The sequence below is a fragment of the Perna viridis genome, chromosome 3, assembly GCF_037379345.1.
Source record: "Perna viridis isolate PV_CMFRI_1.1 ecotype Kerala chromosome 3, ASM3737934v1, whole genome shotgun sequence".
Taxonomy (NCBI): Eukaryota; Metazoa; Mollusca; class Bivalvia; order Mytilida; family Mytilidae; genus Perna; species Perna viridis.
This window is the reverse complement of record NC_142447.1, coordinates 55,825,473-55,845,365: the sequence shown is the minus strand read 5'-3', so window position 1 is coordinate 55,845,365 and position 19,893 is coordinate 55,825,473. Positions and strand designations below refer to the sequence as shown.

At 33.1% G+C, this 19,893-nt stretch overlaps 1 protein-coding gene across 2 annotated transcripts in view; it reads right to left on the bottom strand.

Moving 5' to 3' along the window:
- The window catches only part of LOC148622988 (U3 small nucleolar RNA-associated protein 15 homolog), a 50,388-nt gene extending 30,510 nt beyond the window's left edge, over positions 1 to 19,878 (bottom strand). The window contains exons 1-5 of one of the 2 annotated variants that reach the window (XM_088573405.1): positions 19,723 to 19,878; positions 13,818 to 13,910; positions 12,598 to 12,782; positions 9,369 to 9,492; positions 1,381 to 1,435 (exon numbers count right to left, since the gene is read on the bottom strand). In XM_088573405.1, the coding sequence (XP_088429531.1) occupies positions 1,381 to 1,435; positions 9,369 to 9,492; positions 12,598 to 12,782; positions 13,818 to 13,910; positions 19,723 to 19,815 (550 nt within the window). In that variant the 5' untranslated portion in view covers positions 19,816 to 19,878. Of the gene's footprint in view, positions 1 to 1,380; positions 1,436 to 9,368; positions 9,521 to 10,517; positions 10,732 to 12,597; positions 12,783 to 13,817; positions 13,911 to 19,722 lie in introns of those variants that run through there. The other variant, XM_088573406.1, reaches the window with a different exon arrangement.
- Positions 19,879 to 19,893: the final 15 nt, after the last annotated feature.

Sequence of the window (19,893 nt, the reverse complement as noted above, 5' to 3'; positions counted from 1 at the left end):
ATTAGTTCAATTAAAAAATTAAAAAACAGTTAGAGCCATAACCCTCAAAATCAATATCCACTTTATTTTGGTTGTTGGGAACTTTGGTAAATCTTTTTTTATAGATTAATAACTAAAAGTTTTTGCACAAAAACCAAGTGTCTATGAACAGATGACAGCAGTATACTATTATCATTGATTATAGGACCACAAAAAAATTGTGGTCATTGAAAGAAGCGGTTGTGCAATGGTAATATGTAAGTTTCAATAAATTCCATTCAGTGGTGTACAAGGAGTAACAGTTAAGAGATGGTCCATGTTTTGCAATGTGAAACCCCCAAATTAATTTTGATCATAATCTAAAATAGGAGGTGCACAATGGAAATATGTTGTAAAGATTATACCAAAGTTTCATTAATGTCCATTCAGTTGTGTAGAAGGGGCAACAGATAAAAGATGGGTCTCCCTGTATCCCCATATTTATAAATGACAATGACCATGTTCCCCAAATTGATTTGGATCAAAATTTTAAGTACCATTCTGTGCAAGAATCAGGCAATGGGTGAAAAATTTAGACATTTTTGCCTAAAGTATATTCAATACATCTAGAAAATCTAAATTTATCCTGAAGCATCTGTGATGTCGATTTTTTTGACTGCTTATATAAGGAAAAAGTGGGAAAATTTTCTCTTTCGTTTTTGTATAGCACATTTCAACTAAACTAGACGAATTAATATCTTAAGAAGGCAAACTTTACAAACACTTTTATTGTTATTTCTGAGGGTTATGAGGTAAAAATACATGGACAATGCAATAAAATTTCTGTTTTTTTCTTTATGTGCCACTCCTTATACACATTTTGCCTAATTCTTAGACAGAAAAGAACTTAAATAGTGCACAATAGAAGCATGTAATAAAAATTCTATTAAAACTTCATTTTATCCCATTCACATTCAATGTTGCAGTGGAGTCATAGATAGATGTGTCCCCCTCTGTGTAATGTAAGGAAGGACAAGCACCCCTATCCCTATATACCCCACTTTATAAGCTTTCCTTTTGTGGTTTAGTTCATTCTGGTACAACTTCATCAGATCCATTCTCTTTCACTCAAGTTATTGTCTGGAAACCACAAGAAAAGCTTGTTTCTGGCCCCTAAATTCATAACAGTTTAAGACAAACTCAAAAAAAAATATCCCAGTCTACCTTTTGTTAAATGATACCTTGTGGCTGATTTCATTGAGATCCATACACTTATACTCATGTTATTGTCTTAAAACCAAATTGTCTATGGACAATGCATAATGACAGCATCACAATATTAAACAACTGCATTTATTTTCCAATCAAATAAAACATACATGTATTTTGGTTAAAATGTGGACTTAAGTGATTTATACAAACCTGTAAGTAGTACATCTTTACTTGATAGACTAGAAACACCACATCTGACATAGTCCTACAAATATATAAAGAGGACTGCAGTATAAAATCAAATGACAGGCTAGGATCACCACATCTGACAGGAGAAAGTTGTGCAAGTTACATACATTTACTAACATCTTTTTGACTATATACTGATATTAGTTTATGTATTTGTCATAAAGACCTGATAAAAGATGCATAATTTCACAGTGTAGTACTTTCTAAATCTGACAACAGCTAAAACATACAAACAAATAATATGCATGACTTAGCCTGGAACTAATATCAATATACTACTTGACAAGATTCTAACTAACTCTTTCCTCTGATATTTCTTTTTATCTTTTAATGAACCCTGTATCTGCACATTAACCATAATAACTTAGAGGAATCAAAAATGAATGTAAAATACCTGCTTTTCTTGCCAAAGAGCACATGACATGAGGTGCTAACAATGTCAGAAATTTCTGACATAGACAACAATTTAATTAACTACCTTTTCACAAATATGTTAATCTTATCTGGAATAATTTAGCTAATATCATAATGGTTTTCTTTAATCTAGTCAAATATTAAGCCTTCATCAAATCAAAATCATTTCTGATGAGGCCAAAGAAGCAAATTCTTAGTTTTTATGTGATACAGAATTCCAACTGATGAGGTACAATCATTTTTAAAAATCATATTAAGTGGTAAATCAACATACAAATGCATACTAGGGTTTATGTGAGACATTAATTCATTGTAAGGGAAATCAAAGGAACCAGGAATAAACAGAAATAAAAAAGAAGATAATCCAAGAACAATATCTAGACAACGAAAACAGATACAAATAACAAGGAAATAAAATAACCAAAACTACACTTGCAAAGAAACAAGGGTAAATGAACAACTAAAAAGTAGGAGCATAGATCAGGTGCACCGGTAGGGTAAGCGTCCTCATTTTTCTAGAGATACCTGAGAGTCACTCATAAAATATCATGTCCAGGGACAACAAAATAGGAAAGGAAAACCATGACACATGTGAACAAATTGATTCTCACTGTGTAGATGCATAATACAACATAATGATTCACACTTTTATGATGATGACCACAATTTTTTTCATAAGTTTTTTCTTTTTGTTAATCAGTAAGAGTAGGTCAAGATACGAGGCTGACTTCATGGTGTCTAGTGTCAAGTTCTTTGGAGTAGATGAAGTTTAAAATCTCTGAATTTGGGAGTATTTAAAGAAAAAGAGTCATTTATATTGGGGAAGCTGAGATAAAAAAAAGATCTAGCTTACTGATGTTCCTTAGAAATAAGGTATCAGCATTATAAAGAATGCTCCCTTGACCAGTCATAAGGGGAGATAACTCGGTTTGTAATATTCAAATTCAGACAAAAGCACAATCAAATTCCACTCACCAAACTAACTGTAAAAGATTAAGTTAAGATCTTCAACACATAAACCTGATCAATTCAATTTTCTGCATGAACCATCAAGGCAGTACAAGCTACATAGAATGTGACATTTACAGATTTACCAATTGTTGTGCTAATACAAAAACAAACTTGCTTGAACAAAGAATCTCCCAAAAAAACAAAGACCAGGCAAATTATAAGAGTTAATGACTTTATCTTGTAGATATACAATTATCCATAAGACAATTGGTTTATAATGTGAAAATCAGACCCCCCTATCAACAAATTATTTGTTGATCACTGACAGATCTGTGTGATTAATGAGTGACTTAATTCTAACCATGATGATATATATAAGAACTTTACCATTATTCAATGTCATAGAAAAGCTTATTATTAATAAAAAAAAAACAGGCACAGACAATAAAATTAAATCAACACCCCTAATAATCATCATTTAGATAGAAACAGTCTCTACCAGAAAGTGGGTTTTAAATTCACAGGAAGTTTTGTGAGAGAATTCCGAGAGAGGAAAACTTCAAGTGGCATAAAATTGAACTCATATGAAATTCATTAATAAACTTGACCTACAGCGTTATTGAAGCATGCAGGTTAACAATATGGTTGCCTTTCTTATTGATCAAATTTAACATTCAATATGAAAGTATATGGAAGCTAATGACTAAACAGATATATTCACACAAAAAATAAACTAGAACACTAAGTCCAGAAAAAAAAGAATGCAGCACTGATCAAAAACCTTATACTTAAAATAAAAACACTGATCAAAATGCTCATGATCTTCCAAATTGTACATCAGAAAATCAATGTCCTCAACATTTGTAGAATTGGACACACTACAAGGATCAAAGAGTTCATCAAGACAACTGTATAAATTAATTGTGGAGTTAAAATCTAATTACTACAGCTAATAGTTCTACTTAATAAAGATTGTTGAAATGCCATGAAGAGTGATTTAATTTTTTTCCTTAATTATTGATATACAAATCACACCTAGTAGATAGGCAGGTGTCCTTTGAATCTTGGGCTAGAATAAGCCAAGGATTTGTTCTTAACCATGCCAGTAAATCTTACACTACACTTAATATTTAACTGTTATATGTTGATAATAATGAATTATTCTGCTTTCAACAGAATTTCAAGTATTTAACTTTTATCACATTTTATTGTTTCATCAACACCTTTCAATCACAAATATTTTTTGCTGTCTACCTACAAATAACTTAATGAAATTTACACCCAGAGAAAAAAACATTTTTAATTTCCCAAAACTTGCAGTAGAAATTCCTAGACTTCATTAATCCATCACAACAGAAGTATCACCTTGTTAAAATTTCTGTCTAGCTATAAAGCTTCACAATAACAAGAAATTTCGGTCTATAAAAGTATGGCCCATCATATCTAATTTGTAACTTACAATATAAATATAAACTAAGTAGTTTTTCTGTTAGATATCTCTTGCAAATTGATCATTTGTTGCTGGAGATATTTCGTTTCAATTAGTATTTACTGATACGTCTGTAGATAAAGATGATCCATGACTTTCTTCCTCCTTTCTATATTTCTAATAAAGATTTTTTATTTCTTGGGTTAATGAAGAGAATCTTTGAAATCTTTCGGAAGAAGGTGCTTAATGACATCAACTTGTAATTTATCTTCAGTTTTTCTTGTGATTCATATCAGTAAGAGAATAATTACCAACAATAATAACATCTGACCAGACATGACAATAAGATAGGAAAATTTGGGGGATTTGTTGGCTTGGGTACAAAAATAAATGAAAAAAAAAATAAATTCCAAAGATTTTACTAATGTACCAAAAATATCTATTAAATGTCAATTATACAAGTACAATATCTGTAATTTGTTGGAAGATATCATATTAACTAATTTACATTTGTAAATGAACAACAAGTAGGCCTTTTTATGTTGATAAAAGGAAATATTTTACTAATGGGCAAGAAGGAAATGAAAACTTAGTTATTATTTCAGATTAGGTGTCAAATTTTATAAGAATGATCTTAACATCAATTAATACATAAACAGTTTTTTTTTCAATTTATAAATTGTAAACTTATATTTTGGATACTATACTACTGATATTTATGATAGCAATCCAATTTAGTGGCTATTTAATTCTGTGTCTAGCAATTTCTCAAAAGTGAATTCTATTATAAATACATGTATATCATTTCATACATTTTTTTTCTTTGCTTAGAGACAGTCATATTAAGTGGCAAAAATAAATTCCTAACAAATATAAATTGGTTTACAGTTTACATCTTAATTTGATATTTTCTATGCCTCCTTTGAGAATTTACCCAATTGCTAAAAATCATCAAGAACACAATTCTGTGACTGATACAGTAATGATCTGACATTATAATTTTTTTTTCATTCTTAAAATTTCCATTTTACTCAATGCTAATTCTTTAGAATTTATTTTTGAACAATCTTGATCTGATTAATTTGTTGCTCCTAAATTCCCCAGGATTTCAACAGTAATTATTTGATAGAAAGATAAACTTTTCAATAATAATTATTTAATAGAAAACATCACATCCCCCTACATTCAGGAAAGTCATAATCATTTTATAGTTAATAAAACTGAATATCTGGCTTAATTCAGCTTAATACCATCTGATTAGAACAAATGTGGAAGATATGTTTATTTCAACATGTGGCACATAGTTTAATATCTATTTATAACAGAGGTAATTATAGGTACATCTCCTGTTATTATGGAGTAATTTATGTAATAAATTTAAAGGCTTTCTGATGGTAAATTGTGCTTTTGATAAAACTTGCATAGTAAGATTGGATGGGTGTGATTTTCAGTTTACCAAGCCATTTATAAATGACATTATATCATTGTCTGATTGAGATTTATTCTTCACCTTTGACAGCTTAGTATAATAAAGTACTTATGTTTCTGACAGGGCTAAAAGTGGGGATGTGTATTCCAACAGCCTCCAACTCTTGTCACAACAGTATCTTTGTTAGTCAAAGGTTATGGTCTCGCATATCTTATTATCATTGATAAGTGTAGTGGGAGTGTCTCAATATCTGACAAAACCTATTGAAAATGGTCTTCTAGAGTTTTTATGAAAATGTAACAGACAGACAGACAGACAGACATAGGATAAGAATGATAGATTAGTTCTATTGATTTGAAATATTAAACATGAAGAGTGAAGTGTGAAAATTATGAACTTTCTAGAACAAATACCACTGTAAATGTAGAAAACTTGTGTAATTTAAAGCAACAAAAAATATCGTATATGAATCCTCTAAAGATATTAAGGAATTCTCCCTCATCAGGAGCCTCTCAGATTTATTAAGTTCCCTGTCAAGACTAAAATCAAAATATAAAAAATCTAATAGCAGGAAGCTGCCATTTATTAAAGTGTATCAAAACTTTGTTTTATTCCAACATTGTCAGATTGACTCAGCTTAAGTGGGCATCATGCTGTGAGAAAATCTCCTCCTAAAGTGAAAACACTTCAATAGAAAACATTATTTCCTGCAAATATCAGTTTATAACAATCACTAGGAGCACCTTACTCACCTCAACAGAAATTATGGTTTTGTTTTAATATCAAAATGAATTTGAAGGATTTTAGTCTGTACTTCCTGTGGTGAATGTATTTACCACTTAATGTCAAAATAATTCACTGGTAGAGAAAAATGGTTGCATAAACAAAACAGTTGTTAAGATGGCACATTATAGGGAATGTTCAATTCCATAATGCCCAGATTTTTCTGGAATAATAAGAAATAATCAACAAAAGAGCATTATACTTATCTTCATCTTATTTATTCCAAATAGGCTTATCAAATGCTTAACAGGATACAACTTGACCAAAATGGTTTAATCCAGAACCATTGGGACAAGTATGGACACTTACAGTCATGGACTGTGTTTGAATGTTTAACACATTAGAGATTCATGGTCAAAGAATTTCAAATTTACAAAATAAGACAAAAGAAATAAGAAATTTATACCAAGTTGAAGAAAATTATATATCTGTACCTTTTTGGTCCCTTACCATGGCCTTTCTTTGTGGTATGATACCTAGTGGCACAATTTCAAAAAAATTCATAGATACATATATATTCAAATTACTATCAAGCAATAGAAAATTGTTGGTTTCTGACACCCAAATTGCTTGCCAACAAAACAGTTCTAGTTACAAACCCTTAAAATCAATCCCTCCCTTTCTTTTGTTGATTGACAAAGAGATCCACGCACTCTGATGACAGCATGATATACCAAATAAAAACTAAGACGTGTGTTGCCCTGCTCAATGCTTTTACATCATAACCAGAAAATCAAGATTGCTACTTGTAGCCACATTCCTCAACCCTGCAACAACGATGAAGTGCAAAAGTCCCAAATATCATGTAAAATTTATCAAATCAAAATGGCACAGCAATATGTTCAACAACATATGGTGACAAAAAATCCTACAGAATTTGAACAAAATCTGTTGAGCGGTATCTGAGAAATTCCATCCACAAAGTCAAGTGTGACAGATGGTTGAATGGACAGCAACAAGATACATTTTTAAGTTAATCCAATGTCTATCAAGCTTTATTATGATCCATGTTGAATGATTAGAAAACAGACAGACAGACAAGGATTTAGTTACATAAGTTTAATCAACTGAGAGGTTTTAAACAGGAGTTGGGCTTATGACATATGTGGACAGACAAACAAGGTGATTCCTATGTACCCCCAAACTTCGTTGTCTGAAAATATCAATAGACATTACACAAATTTTGGAAAAAATGACATTATAAAGGTGAATACCACTACAATTTAAGAAAAAATGATATTCAAAACCTTTCTGTCAATGGTTACTGGTACAATGGTCCTAGAATGGTCTCAGATCAATTAATATGAAAATTCACTTTGTTTCCTTTTCTTCTACTGCCTGAGGGCAAAAAGGCAAATGCCTCAAACTAAGTTCTTTGCAGGGTGCAGCTTAAAGTGACCACAGAGGTTGAATTCTGAACCGTTGTGGCAAATATGGACACACCATTTAAGCTTAATAAAGCTCTGAATTTGACCAATATCGAAGTGGCCCCCTTCTGACCCCTATTTCACAACCCTAAAAATCAATCTCAGTATGGTGATTTGCAGTACAATTTCAAAGCGATCCATTCATTATCTAAACATTTCTGCTCCCTAATTCCCACTTCAAGTTGCAACCCCCAAACTCAATCCTTACCTTTCTTTTGTGGAATAGTACCTTATTTGATATAGTGCTATACATGTTTACTCACTATATTTTCACCAAATGGCTACAAAATGCAAATTTCTTGTGGTTGTCTTTATAGCATTATTTCAACTATTTGCAAGTAATTTAAACAGAGAAAATACAATAACAATGCATAAATCTAGGTTACATATAAACTATAAAGAAGGGCAATTTGTCCTGAAAGATGTAAATGTAACCTCAATTATGATAATTAAAATTTTATCCCCTTTTACAATGGTAGGTTCCAAATGAGACAAGCCATTGATGCCTTCAATAAATCTTGAGACATAAACTTCAAGTTTGCTTCTGATGGTGTAAGTGACTTTTAAACAAAACATATTGTTATGGAGCATTAATACATTTATAGGGGTTGTGGCAAAACAAAAAACCACCCCACTACCATGAAAAAACAAGTTTCTTCATATTTCGCCTTTCATGTGATAGACCTGAAAAAGCAAAAGGCTCTAACAAGAATTAAGATCTTTAAAAAGAAAAAAAACAATGTAGTCAACATAAACAGCATACACTTTAACCTTCAATGAAGGAGACAGTATCCACCACAGACATAATTGGACACAGTACCCCTGACCCTCTACATGGTTCTCTATTCTATAGCCATGCTGGTGGGGTTGTTCTCTTTGACATATTCACTAATTCCATTCTTGTTATGTACAAAGAAAAATGATCTCTATAAACAAATGATCTCTGCCATGATATAAAATACATTTATGTTGACCCTTGCCATGTAAGTGTCTAAATTTAGCATGTTATAAAGTTGATTAACTTCTTACCGTACAGGGACAAATGGTTCCTCAGTCCTGCACCCTGCCATACATGATAATAAATTGACAAATTTTTACCATACAGGGACAAATGATTCCTCAGTCCTGCACCCTGCCATACATGATAATAAGTTGACAAATTTTTACCATACAGGGACAAATGATCCCTCAGTCCTGCACCCTGCCATACATGATAATAAGTTGACAAATTTTTACCATACAGGGACAAATGATCCCTCAGTCCTGCACCCTGCCATACATGATAATAAGTTGACAAATTTTTACCGTACAGGGACAAATGATCCCTCAGTCCTGCACTCTGCCATACATGATATTAAGTTGACAAATTTTTTACCATACAGTAATAAATAATCCCTCAGACCCTCACCCTGCCATACATGATATTAAGTTGACCAACTTTTTATCAAACAGGGACAGATGATCCCTCAGTCCCTAAATCCTGATATGCATGATATTTAGTTGACAAAATTCTAACCTGATGATCATTATATGATACAAGCTCTGTTTCACTAGGGATGTCCCATATTTTAACGCTGTTATCATCAGATCCTGAAAGAAGGTGTAGTCCATCAGACAGGAACTTGGATACATGGACAGACCTAAATGAAGTACAAGATAATCTATCATCTGTAAAACAATAAAGAAAATCATGAAAAGGTGAATGTACATGTACAATGGTATAAATAGGGTTTTTATTACTAGAGGTGTAGAAAAAGAAACTCATACAGAGAGCATATTAAAAAAATCCTTTAAAACCTGAACTCTTCATAGATGTACATAACACTCACTATTTTTAAGAAAATTGGCGGGGGGGGGGGGGGGGGCCACCAAAACAACTTTGATAGGGGCGCCGCAGGAATTCTGCAACCCCACCCTATTTATATATTCTGCTTTCAAAAAAAATGTAGCCCTTAACATATATTATTTTGTCAAAAAAAGAGACCTAAAATCCTACAAATATTAGGTGTGTTCCCCTGATTATGACACACTAGGACATAATAAGTATGGTTATCTTTTCTAAAATAAAGCAAATTTAATAGAAGTACAAATTATTTTACATGTATTATGGCACATAAATACCAACTTTCAAAATCAAGTAATTTTATTAGGGTTATTTCCCTTTCAATTTGATTGATATTTTGTGACGTCATTCATTGCTTTCCTGGTGGTTGAAGCTGTTGAAAAAAATATTCGAAAGTTTAATTCGCTACAATAATAGGCATCATAGAAGAATGAAACCACCAACAAGAAAATGCAGGACAACACAGAAATCGTTTGGTACTACCAATAAGCAGAGTAAGAGACGAAAAGCAGACAATAACAGACGTCAAACACAAAGAAACCTTGTGAATGAAAATCCAGCATCTTCCTCAGCAAGTGCCAGCAGTGAAGAAATTAGTGGTGTGGTCCAACCTTTAGACGTGACTCTCAATCACCCTCTAAACAGAACTAAATCAGAGAATCAAAACAATTTTTCGAGTTCTGGACAGCCGACAGTGGCGACCATGGAGACTCAAGCAGTGACCAGATACGACAGGCAATCAAAACAGAGTCAGAACAGGACTATCAGGAGGGAACATCGTATAGGCCGACAGTGACAGATAATGCTGGGATTAACACATACCTGGCATGGAAAGACAGGCAGGGACTGTCACAAACAGGCAGATTGTGACACCATGCTCGTTTCCCTTCTTTGAAAATAGTTTGGAGTGAGATTTTACCAAGACGTTACTGGCATTTTGCTGATGATCACTGCAGCCGAAAAGACTAGAAAAAGGATAAATATGGCAGTGAAGAAAATAGTTATGGAAGAAATTCGGCATGGTTTTGAAGTTGGTAATCCCAATATCAGGGAAAAAGAGCGCACTTTATATAGGCATGATGGTACCCACTTATCCCACGTAAGAACTGATATATATTTGCAGAATATTCAGGCTGCTCTAGAGTCATTTATAAGTCAGGAGAAAAGACTTTCTCCTGAATAAGTGTAAGATATGAGTTAAAATGTCTGAATTGGTTTTAATATCTTCACAGTGTTCCTCTTGTTTGTAATACTTGATTGTTTATCTTTGGCATGAGCATGTATAGACATACTCATATGGTGGGAGCTGACAAGGTGAAAACAGGAGTTGTAACCCTAGATTACTTCTAGTGGTACCACAAGATGGTGGGGGGTATATAGGCAAGGCTTCCTCTTGTCACCAAGATAGCTGGTTCATTACTGTTACCAGTTCAGAAGTCACATCATGTACCCTTCAAATGGGGTATGGAGAAAAGCTTGAAAAATGTGGTCCAGTGAAGTCGTGGGTTGTCCTTCAAATTCTTTTTGTAGGGCAACACAGAAGAATTTGTTCTACTGTTACTAGTTGAACACCTATCCTTTCATTCTTGGCGGTTTGTATAATTTGTATCATCTTGTCAGTTCCTGCTTTAATTATATTTCTGCGGCCAATTTTCATCCTTCGTCTTGCATTTATTTGGGTCTTTTATTAAGTATGGTTATCTCTTCTTTTAAAGATAAAGCAGGATTAATAAAAGTACAATTATCTTACATGTATTATGGCATATAAATACCGCCTTTTAAAGTCAATTAATTTGATTAGAGTTATCTCCCTTTCAATTTAATCGATATTTAATGACATCATTCATTGCTTTCCTGGATGTTGAAGCTGTTGGAAAAACCCTCCCAAAAACTTTTATAATATTTGAACAGTTTTCTGCTGCTTTTTTGTGACTTTTTCAGAAATTTTATAATTATCCATACCATGTAACTGCTATTGTTGACTGTGTGATGAGGGACACTTATGACCATGTACTGATACGAAGGCTACTGTTACCATAACCATGGACAATCATGCCATTTAACTGCTTCCATATGAATGATGAACAATGACTTGATTGGAAGGTGCATTGATCATTGCAGAAAGACGGGGATTCGTTTAACACGGAGGAATTTGTTAAAGCTCCGTAAAATTGAAACAGACTGTTTCTTTAATAGTTAATTTAATTTGAAAATGGTGACTTTAATTTCAAAGTTATTTTGAATTGATATGATAATATTTGAATTTGTATGGTGCTTGATAAATACCTGTCGCAGGCGGGAGCTGAAACAGGAGTTATAACCCTAGATTACTTCTTTACACCATCCAGTGGTACCACATGATAGTGGTGGGAATTTAGGGGAGGCTTTCTCTTGTTGCCAAGATAGTTCATTACTGTTACCAGTTCAGAAGTCACATCATGTACCCTTCAAACAGGGTATTGGAGAAAAGCTTGAAAAATGTGGTCCAGTGAAGTCGTCAGTTGTCCTTCCAATTCATTCTGTAGGGCAACATGGAAGAATTTGTTCTACTGATACCAGTTGAACACCTACCAGCCCTTTCATTCTTGGCCATTTGTAAAATTTATGTCATCTTGTCAGTTTCTGCTTCAATTATATTTCTTCAGCCAATTTTCATCCAAATTTCGTCTTGCATTTATTTGGGTCTTTTATTAACAATACTTGTCATGCAATTATTCTACAAATAGGAAAATAGTCACTGCAGATGATATCTATTCAAATCTTTGCAAGCTGGTACCTGTTCCAGTAGCACGTCCTATCATCTTCTCCCTTTCGAGTAGCACGTCCTATCACCTTCCCCTTTCCAGTAACACGTCCTATCACCTTCTCCCCTCAAATTTCAAGATTTAACTGCACAACTTACCCTTCATGACCTTTAAAAACACGGAGAAGTGACTTGCCATCTACGTCAAACAGTTTGACCTCTCCCTCATCACCTCCTGCCACAATTAAACGGCCATCGTCACGGAAACTACCACAATATGCCTGCTGTTTAAATCTACTGATTACCTTTATGACTTGTAAGGATTTAGGACTGTATATTTGCACCTAAAGTGGAATAAAATCTTTACTTTATATCACCTCTCTGAATATAAGTATTATTTCCATAGTATTTACAGGAATTATGAAAAAGATGGTTTAAAACATTTTTTGCTCTTAACCATGTACTTAATAATCAAAATCAGAGGTTCATTGTAAGTGCAGTTAGGTACATACAATATGTGAAGAATATCAACATTTCAGAATTAAAAGGATACACTATTTAAACTTTTACTAAGAAAAAAGGACCTACTTTATTGAAACATGTTCCTTTTTTGATAATTAGCAAAATGTAAGCTCTAAAACAATATATTGTTTCTACATTAATTAGTAATGACAGAAGAATCTCCATTTTATCTTTTTTCTACATTAATTAGTAATGACAGAAGAATCTCCATTTTATCTTTTTGTCCTACACTTTGTTCAAAATTTATGAGCAACATAATGCAGTTACCTCCCCTTATAACAAACTAATTAATTATTGTACTTCCTCACTGTAACTCAATCAGTAATGAATAAATGCACAACAAAATAATTCCCTACAAAAAAATGGCAAAGCCACGTGCACATACAGCAATAAAAGTGAGAATGATGATTTTAATTAAAGACACAGGCCAATTGCATGACAAGTATGCGTTCAGATTGTCTTTATGCCTGGGAATAATACGCTTAATCAAGAATGATATCAAAACATACTTGATGTTATTGTGTATTATATATGTGATGATATTCCTGAATCAAAGTACACTTAGTACAAACAGTCAAATCTTATTAGTCAACAAAGTTATAAAGGGGACATAATCTAAGTGTTCTCTACAATAAAGAAAGTAAAAATATCTTATGCTTTAGCAGAAATATATCATCTCATATTACCAATAAAAATAAACAAAACTAAAGGAATTTTTCATGTTATAAATATGACAAAAAATTACATCATATCGTTGCCTATCAAATTTTTTTCTCATTCTCAACTTGTGACTAAAGAAGTTTTATTTACATGAAAGCAAATTCCAAGTAAAATTATTTGATATAGTTACTACAAACCCTTGTTGAATTTGTTACAGCAAAGTTATTAGGTTCAACTGGACTGAAGTCAATATGTGTTATAGGCCCATATTCTTTCTTGGTTACTGGTACCTGGAATAAGGAATAAGTTAAAGAACAAAGTTTTTAAAAAGAATATGTCTTAAATTTAAATACAATATGCATTGTAATGAAATTCTGTTTTAGCAAAATTAGTTAAAATATGTAGTTTCATTCAGCATGCAGTCTCTGGTTTCTTTGAATCAAGTAAAATATTGCAGGTCCAGAGTGGTCATTAATCTTTGTATATATTATAATCTGAAGACAACTGTATTATTAACACATGTGCAACATGACAAGTCCACCCACAAGTTTCTGTATCACTATAATGTAGGCCCTAATTCTAAAAAGTATCAATTCCTGGCAGTACTTCTCAATAGAATAAAAAAATATAAATAGACCTTAGAATAAGGCCTTCCAATTACTGTACTAACTATCTTTGCTTGCTATAATCCTAAATGTCAGAACTGGGCATGACATTCAAGTTTACCAATTTAAGAATTCTGTTGTTTCAATTGGTCCAACAACTGTTGCAATACTGGGTAGGAGAGAAAAAAATAAAGAGCTTTGCAAAATGCAGCATGATATGACCACAGCTTGCTGAATTTTGTTCACTAGGGGCCATGCATTTACTAAGTATAAGCCTTAGAGACTAACATTGAGTTCACTATGGATGCAACCACTGGATTTAAAACAATATACAGTTTGTAGCACAAAACTTGAAAGGTGAAAACAGTTCTGCTTTATTAAAATGTGCTAATCAAAGACCTGTTCCTTCTATCAACATATCTATAAAACCATACAAGTTGTAAGAAGTAGGAAGGGGTTTTCATATTAAAATAATCTAAAATAAACAAATTTTCAAAAATTTGTTGGGTTTTTTTTTTGTGTGACCCATTTTTGTACCCATTTAACTCCAAAACAGATTAAGATAAGTCAATCCAGTAAAAACATCAATTCAAAAGGAATACATTAACATCTGAATCAACTGTTCTATCAGTGATAACACATATATTCCCCCTTTTACTTCCTTTCTTTTCCATAGGAGTGGGGCAAAGATTTTAAAGAAATAAATGCCCTCTGCCACGTCCCTAGAAAAGATAGAATTTCAAAAAGAGTTAGCATATTTTTCTCAAGCTACATGTATCTTAAATTTAACTAAAGTTAACAGATGCCAACAAAAGCAGACAAGAACCACAACAGTGATATCATGGTATGACCAAAAAACACTTTTAAGGTCATGTAAAAACAATTGTGATTTTGTTGTTTGCCTGGTGTTAGTTATGAAAAAACTTGACTCTACTGTGTCAGGCCAATATTTCTCTCAATAGTAACAGGCCAATATTTTTCTCAACAGTGACAGGACCAAAGCCCTAACAATGTTTCATAAGTTTGCTCATCTGTTTTTGTAAAAGCCATGCAATATAAAGGTTCATTTATTGTAATGAAGATAAGATGAAAATAACTATGACAGGGTAAGAAATTCACTGAAAAATATATCCAGCCCTGAACTTGAATTTTATATATTTTAGCTATAAAACCAGTCAAAATTTGCTCAATTTTAGCCAGCCCTGCCCAGAAATTACCAGTCACAGACAGTTTGTGATATACCGGGTGTACCACTGGAGTTTTTACAATTTTTTCACATGAATTTCTTCAAAAATCTAACCATTCCTTCATGTTGCAGTCTAATTTTCATAGCCTCAGCCTGAATTGGCAGAAATTAGGAAAATAGTACCATTTGATTAGGAAACCGTATAGGGTTGCATTAGGCCTTTTGTTTCTCTATTTTTTACATAATAATAATAATAATAATAATAATGTTGTTTATTTTAGTGTCACTCATCAGATATACATATCAGAACACAATGCAATATACACATTTATTGACCTATGAACACTGATATTTATTGATATATAGAATACTCTACATGTTACTAAGTAAAGCTTGTCGCCTTTTAAACATATTATATATCAACCCACCCAGCTCTAATTGATGTTTGTTACAATTAATCAAAAATAAAAATTTATCAAGATTTGACATTAAAGAACAAGAGGCTCCCAGGAGCCTGAACTGAATCGCTCACCTGGTTAAAGTTTGTCTTTCAAGGACAATAAATTTAACAAGGAGTGGTCCAACAATTTTGACCTGAGAAGACTTTGGTAGGACCATTTAAGTGATAGAAAGTTTCTTTCTTTTATAGTTTTAAAGATATTAGCTGAAAACTGTAAAAAAAAAAAAAAAAACTGTCATTTTTCATCTTTCCAGGGAAATAACTCTTACAGGAGTCACCTGACAACTTAGATCCTTGACGACTTTTGAAGGCCTTATAATAAGGGTCATTTCAGCTATAGAAATAATTTTGCTAAACCTAACGGTTTTGGAGACACCTGTGAAAAACTATTGTCTGACACCTTTATTCTATTTTTAGTAACAGCCACCATGTTTTTTGACAGATCAAAAATCCCCACACTAGTTCTATGCACGATACCCCAAGGAACATTCATACCAAGTTTGGTTCCAATTGGTCAGGTGGTGTCAGAGGAGAAGATTTTTGAAAGAAATAACATTCAAAATAGCAAAAACAAAAGTCAAAAAAAGGGCAAGAACTCCAACGTGGCTTAACATATCACAATGAAATTTTACCACAGATAGATCTCATCATGCTGAACGCTTTTACCCCTGTGTCAGAATTTGGCTAAACCTAACGGTTTTGGAGATATATGCAAAAAACTACTGTCTGACCCCTACGTTCTATTGTTAGTAACGGCGGCCATGTTTTTCGACATCAAAAATCCCCACATCAGTTCAATGCAGGATACCCTAAGGTTATTCACACTTAGTTTGGTTCCAATTGGTCAAGTGGTATCAGAGGAGAAGAGTTTTGAAAAATTGTTAATGATGACAACGACGCACGCCAAGTGACGGCAATAGCTCACATGGCTTTGGCAAGGTGAGCTAAAAATTACTTTCCATAGTCACAGCTTTGTCAAATAAGAAAAACCTTAAGTCACTGTAAACATCACAGTCAATTAGAAAATGTACTTCATCTTCCACTGAATTTAAGCAAAATGGACAAGTCCTTCCACTGAGGGGTATCAGTTAAACGACCCGACTTGATTGTTAACAGTAAAGTTCCATATCTGAGATTACATACGGAACTCCTAAGGTGACAAGGCATAGAGTTTAAAACATGCTGTTCTGGGAGAAGATCCTTTTTATGATGTCTATAAAGTCTCAGTTTGTTACCATTCATGTTTAAATTGTCATCCCAAAGTTTTGAAAACCAAGATTGTTTGTCATAAATACAAACTTTATGTCTTACTTCATCCATAAAAAGCTTTTTACTCAGTCCCACATCCAACAATGGTTGTAATGATAAGTCCGTTAAAGGTTAATTTACTTTAAAATCCTAAGATCTCCTTTTACTCCTTTCCTTTTCTCACCGAAACAACCCTAAGAATGATAGAATGTTGCGATAAAGAATCCTTAGTGGGTGGAAACTTGGGTAACCCTTACTTTTCTTAAAATGCATACCATGATGCCTGCCATGAGGGAATGTAACAAATATTCAAAAATGTTGCCACCAAATTTCCAAAATCATCAATATTTAAAAGGAATAGTATTTCTTTTAACTATTGCAAACAAAACTTTTGGAAAAAATACTGCACTGTTACAGGAAATCAATTGGAACTACTCGACCATTTCCACTACACTAAAAAATAACCTCAGATACAGAAAAGAGAATTTCTAATTGAAAAAATTGCAAGAATTGTAGTCATATGCGAATCAAAGTAGTCCTATCTACCAGGTGGCCCTAAAAACTTTAGTTGGATAGCACTATAAATAAAGAACAACAACTCTTCAAGGTATATTGGTGCGAAGTGAGGAGCTAAGAAAAAAGTAATGGTAAAAAAATTCTACCAGTTTAACTATAATTTTAGAATCAGATTGGTCAAATTCCTGGCAGATCCATCCACCTAGTGCCTCCGATGCTTTTCTTTTGTGTAACTAGAAAGGCTGAAGTGTTCCGATTGTACAGGAAATGTGAAGACTGCAGGGGAGGTAACTGATTTTGGATAAACAATAAAAATTTTAAAATATGTTTACACAAGTGGTTCTGCAACTTTCAGACCTGTTAAAATGACAATATTGACAAATTAATAGCGGAGTAGAAATTAATCTTCAGAAAATGATTGGCTGTTCCTAAAATAGTGGTAGACCCAATCAGGATTCATTTTCTAAGTTCACCCTGATCAGCTGATTTCTCCTCAGATTTTTGACATGAAAAATCATGTTAGCGGAAGAAATGGTCAAAATCGTGAAAACACGATTACATCATGTAAGTTGGCAGGTATAGTTTACCCAAGGATAAATATAGTAGACTCTTTATTTCAGGGGACTGTCAAATCGTTGTTAACAAAAAAATGCAAATGGCATGTCATTTGTGGTCAAAAACTTGTATGTGGGAAATTCTGATACCCTGAGTAGGTGATGGGCCGAGTGCGGGAGAATACGTTTGCACAATGTGGATGACTTGACATGTATGCTGGTCACTAAGCACCTTCCCTACCAAGTCTTAAGTTATTTTAGATGGCAACCATTTGAACGAATCTTATGAAAATGTATTTGAAATTAGGTGTGAGAGCACTTTTAATGTCATACAAATTAAGCGAGATTAAAATTCAAAAGGTTATAAGTTTTCAAATTTGTCAGATCTGTTGATGATACTAACCTCTAGTATAAATCTTATGCAAATTTAAAAAGAAATTTAGTCCTGAGAGCACTACAAATGTGGTATTGCTGCAAATAGCAATATGTTTTAATGTTCAAAGGAGAAATACTTTTACCGTCCTTTGTCTCTTTCTAAGCTAGTGGTGGTGGCAACCTTTTGTTTAAATCTTTTCTTTCAAAAAGAAATTTGGCATTTCTATGTCCCTGCCTTGCATTTTGGCAGGGAACAATATACGCTGACAAAAAACTGAATTCTTTCATATAGACCAGACACACCAATGACATACCTGTTAACCTAGTCTAACTTAAATGTGGGAGACGTCCCGCAATCCATCATAAAATTGCAGGGAATATTGTGTGACGACATTACTAACATATTCTGTTATCTTATAAATAAAATAATACAGAGGATTTCAAATATTTTATCAATACATAAATTAAATGATCAGCCACAAGAAACAGGAAGTTGTGTTCGGCCACAAAGTTCGATCATTTCTTGAGGTATCTAGCCAATTGAAATTGTAAATCATGCTATTTGTGAATAGAAACAAAGATAATTCTAGAGAGACTCATATGTCTATCAGCTGTACCAAGCGTTTTGACAATAAAGTGCTTTCATGACCCACACGGTTGTTGACATAAACAAAAATGGTGGACAAAAATTGTTGATCATTTGATACATCCAGTTACAGGAGGTTTTTATGGAAGGAATTCTTGAAATTGGGAGATTGATGCCTCCCGCATGGGAGACTTTCTTTGTGGGTCAAAAAGTAAAATTGTGGGAGACTACCGTAAAAAATGGGAGGGCTAACACCAATGCAATGAATGGACAGACTATAGTATAGACAGCAGACAAGGGACAGTATGGAAATAAGATGGATCATCAACAATTCATCTCAAACCCAAACCACTGCTGGTCTCACTTCATAAAAAGTACCATAATAACCGAAAGTTCATGAAAATTATAGAACGAGATGTCGGTTTTAAAAGCTCATTAGAGCTTGTGTCTAATATTTTACATTTACCGACTTTTTAAATAAAGCTGTACACCTTTGATTGAGGCTGGAAGAGCAATATGCCTCTTCACAGAATTTAAATACAGCTATTTCTAAATATCTCGTAAAACCAAACCTCCAATTTCTTCCAAAATAGTGTGTCAGTCGTCAGTACTTCCCCAACACGTGGAATTGTTTTGATTGCCGTTTTCTTGAAGGAGGCTGCCATTTTTCATCCCGATCGGGTCTGATCGGCTGTTTCCGTAGGTACAACGGGATAGGTTAAAAATAAATCGGAAAGGTTATA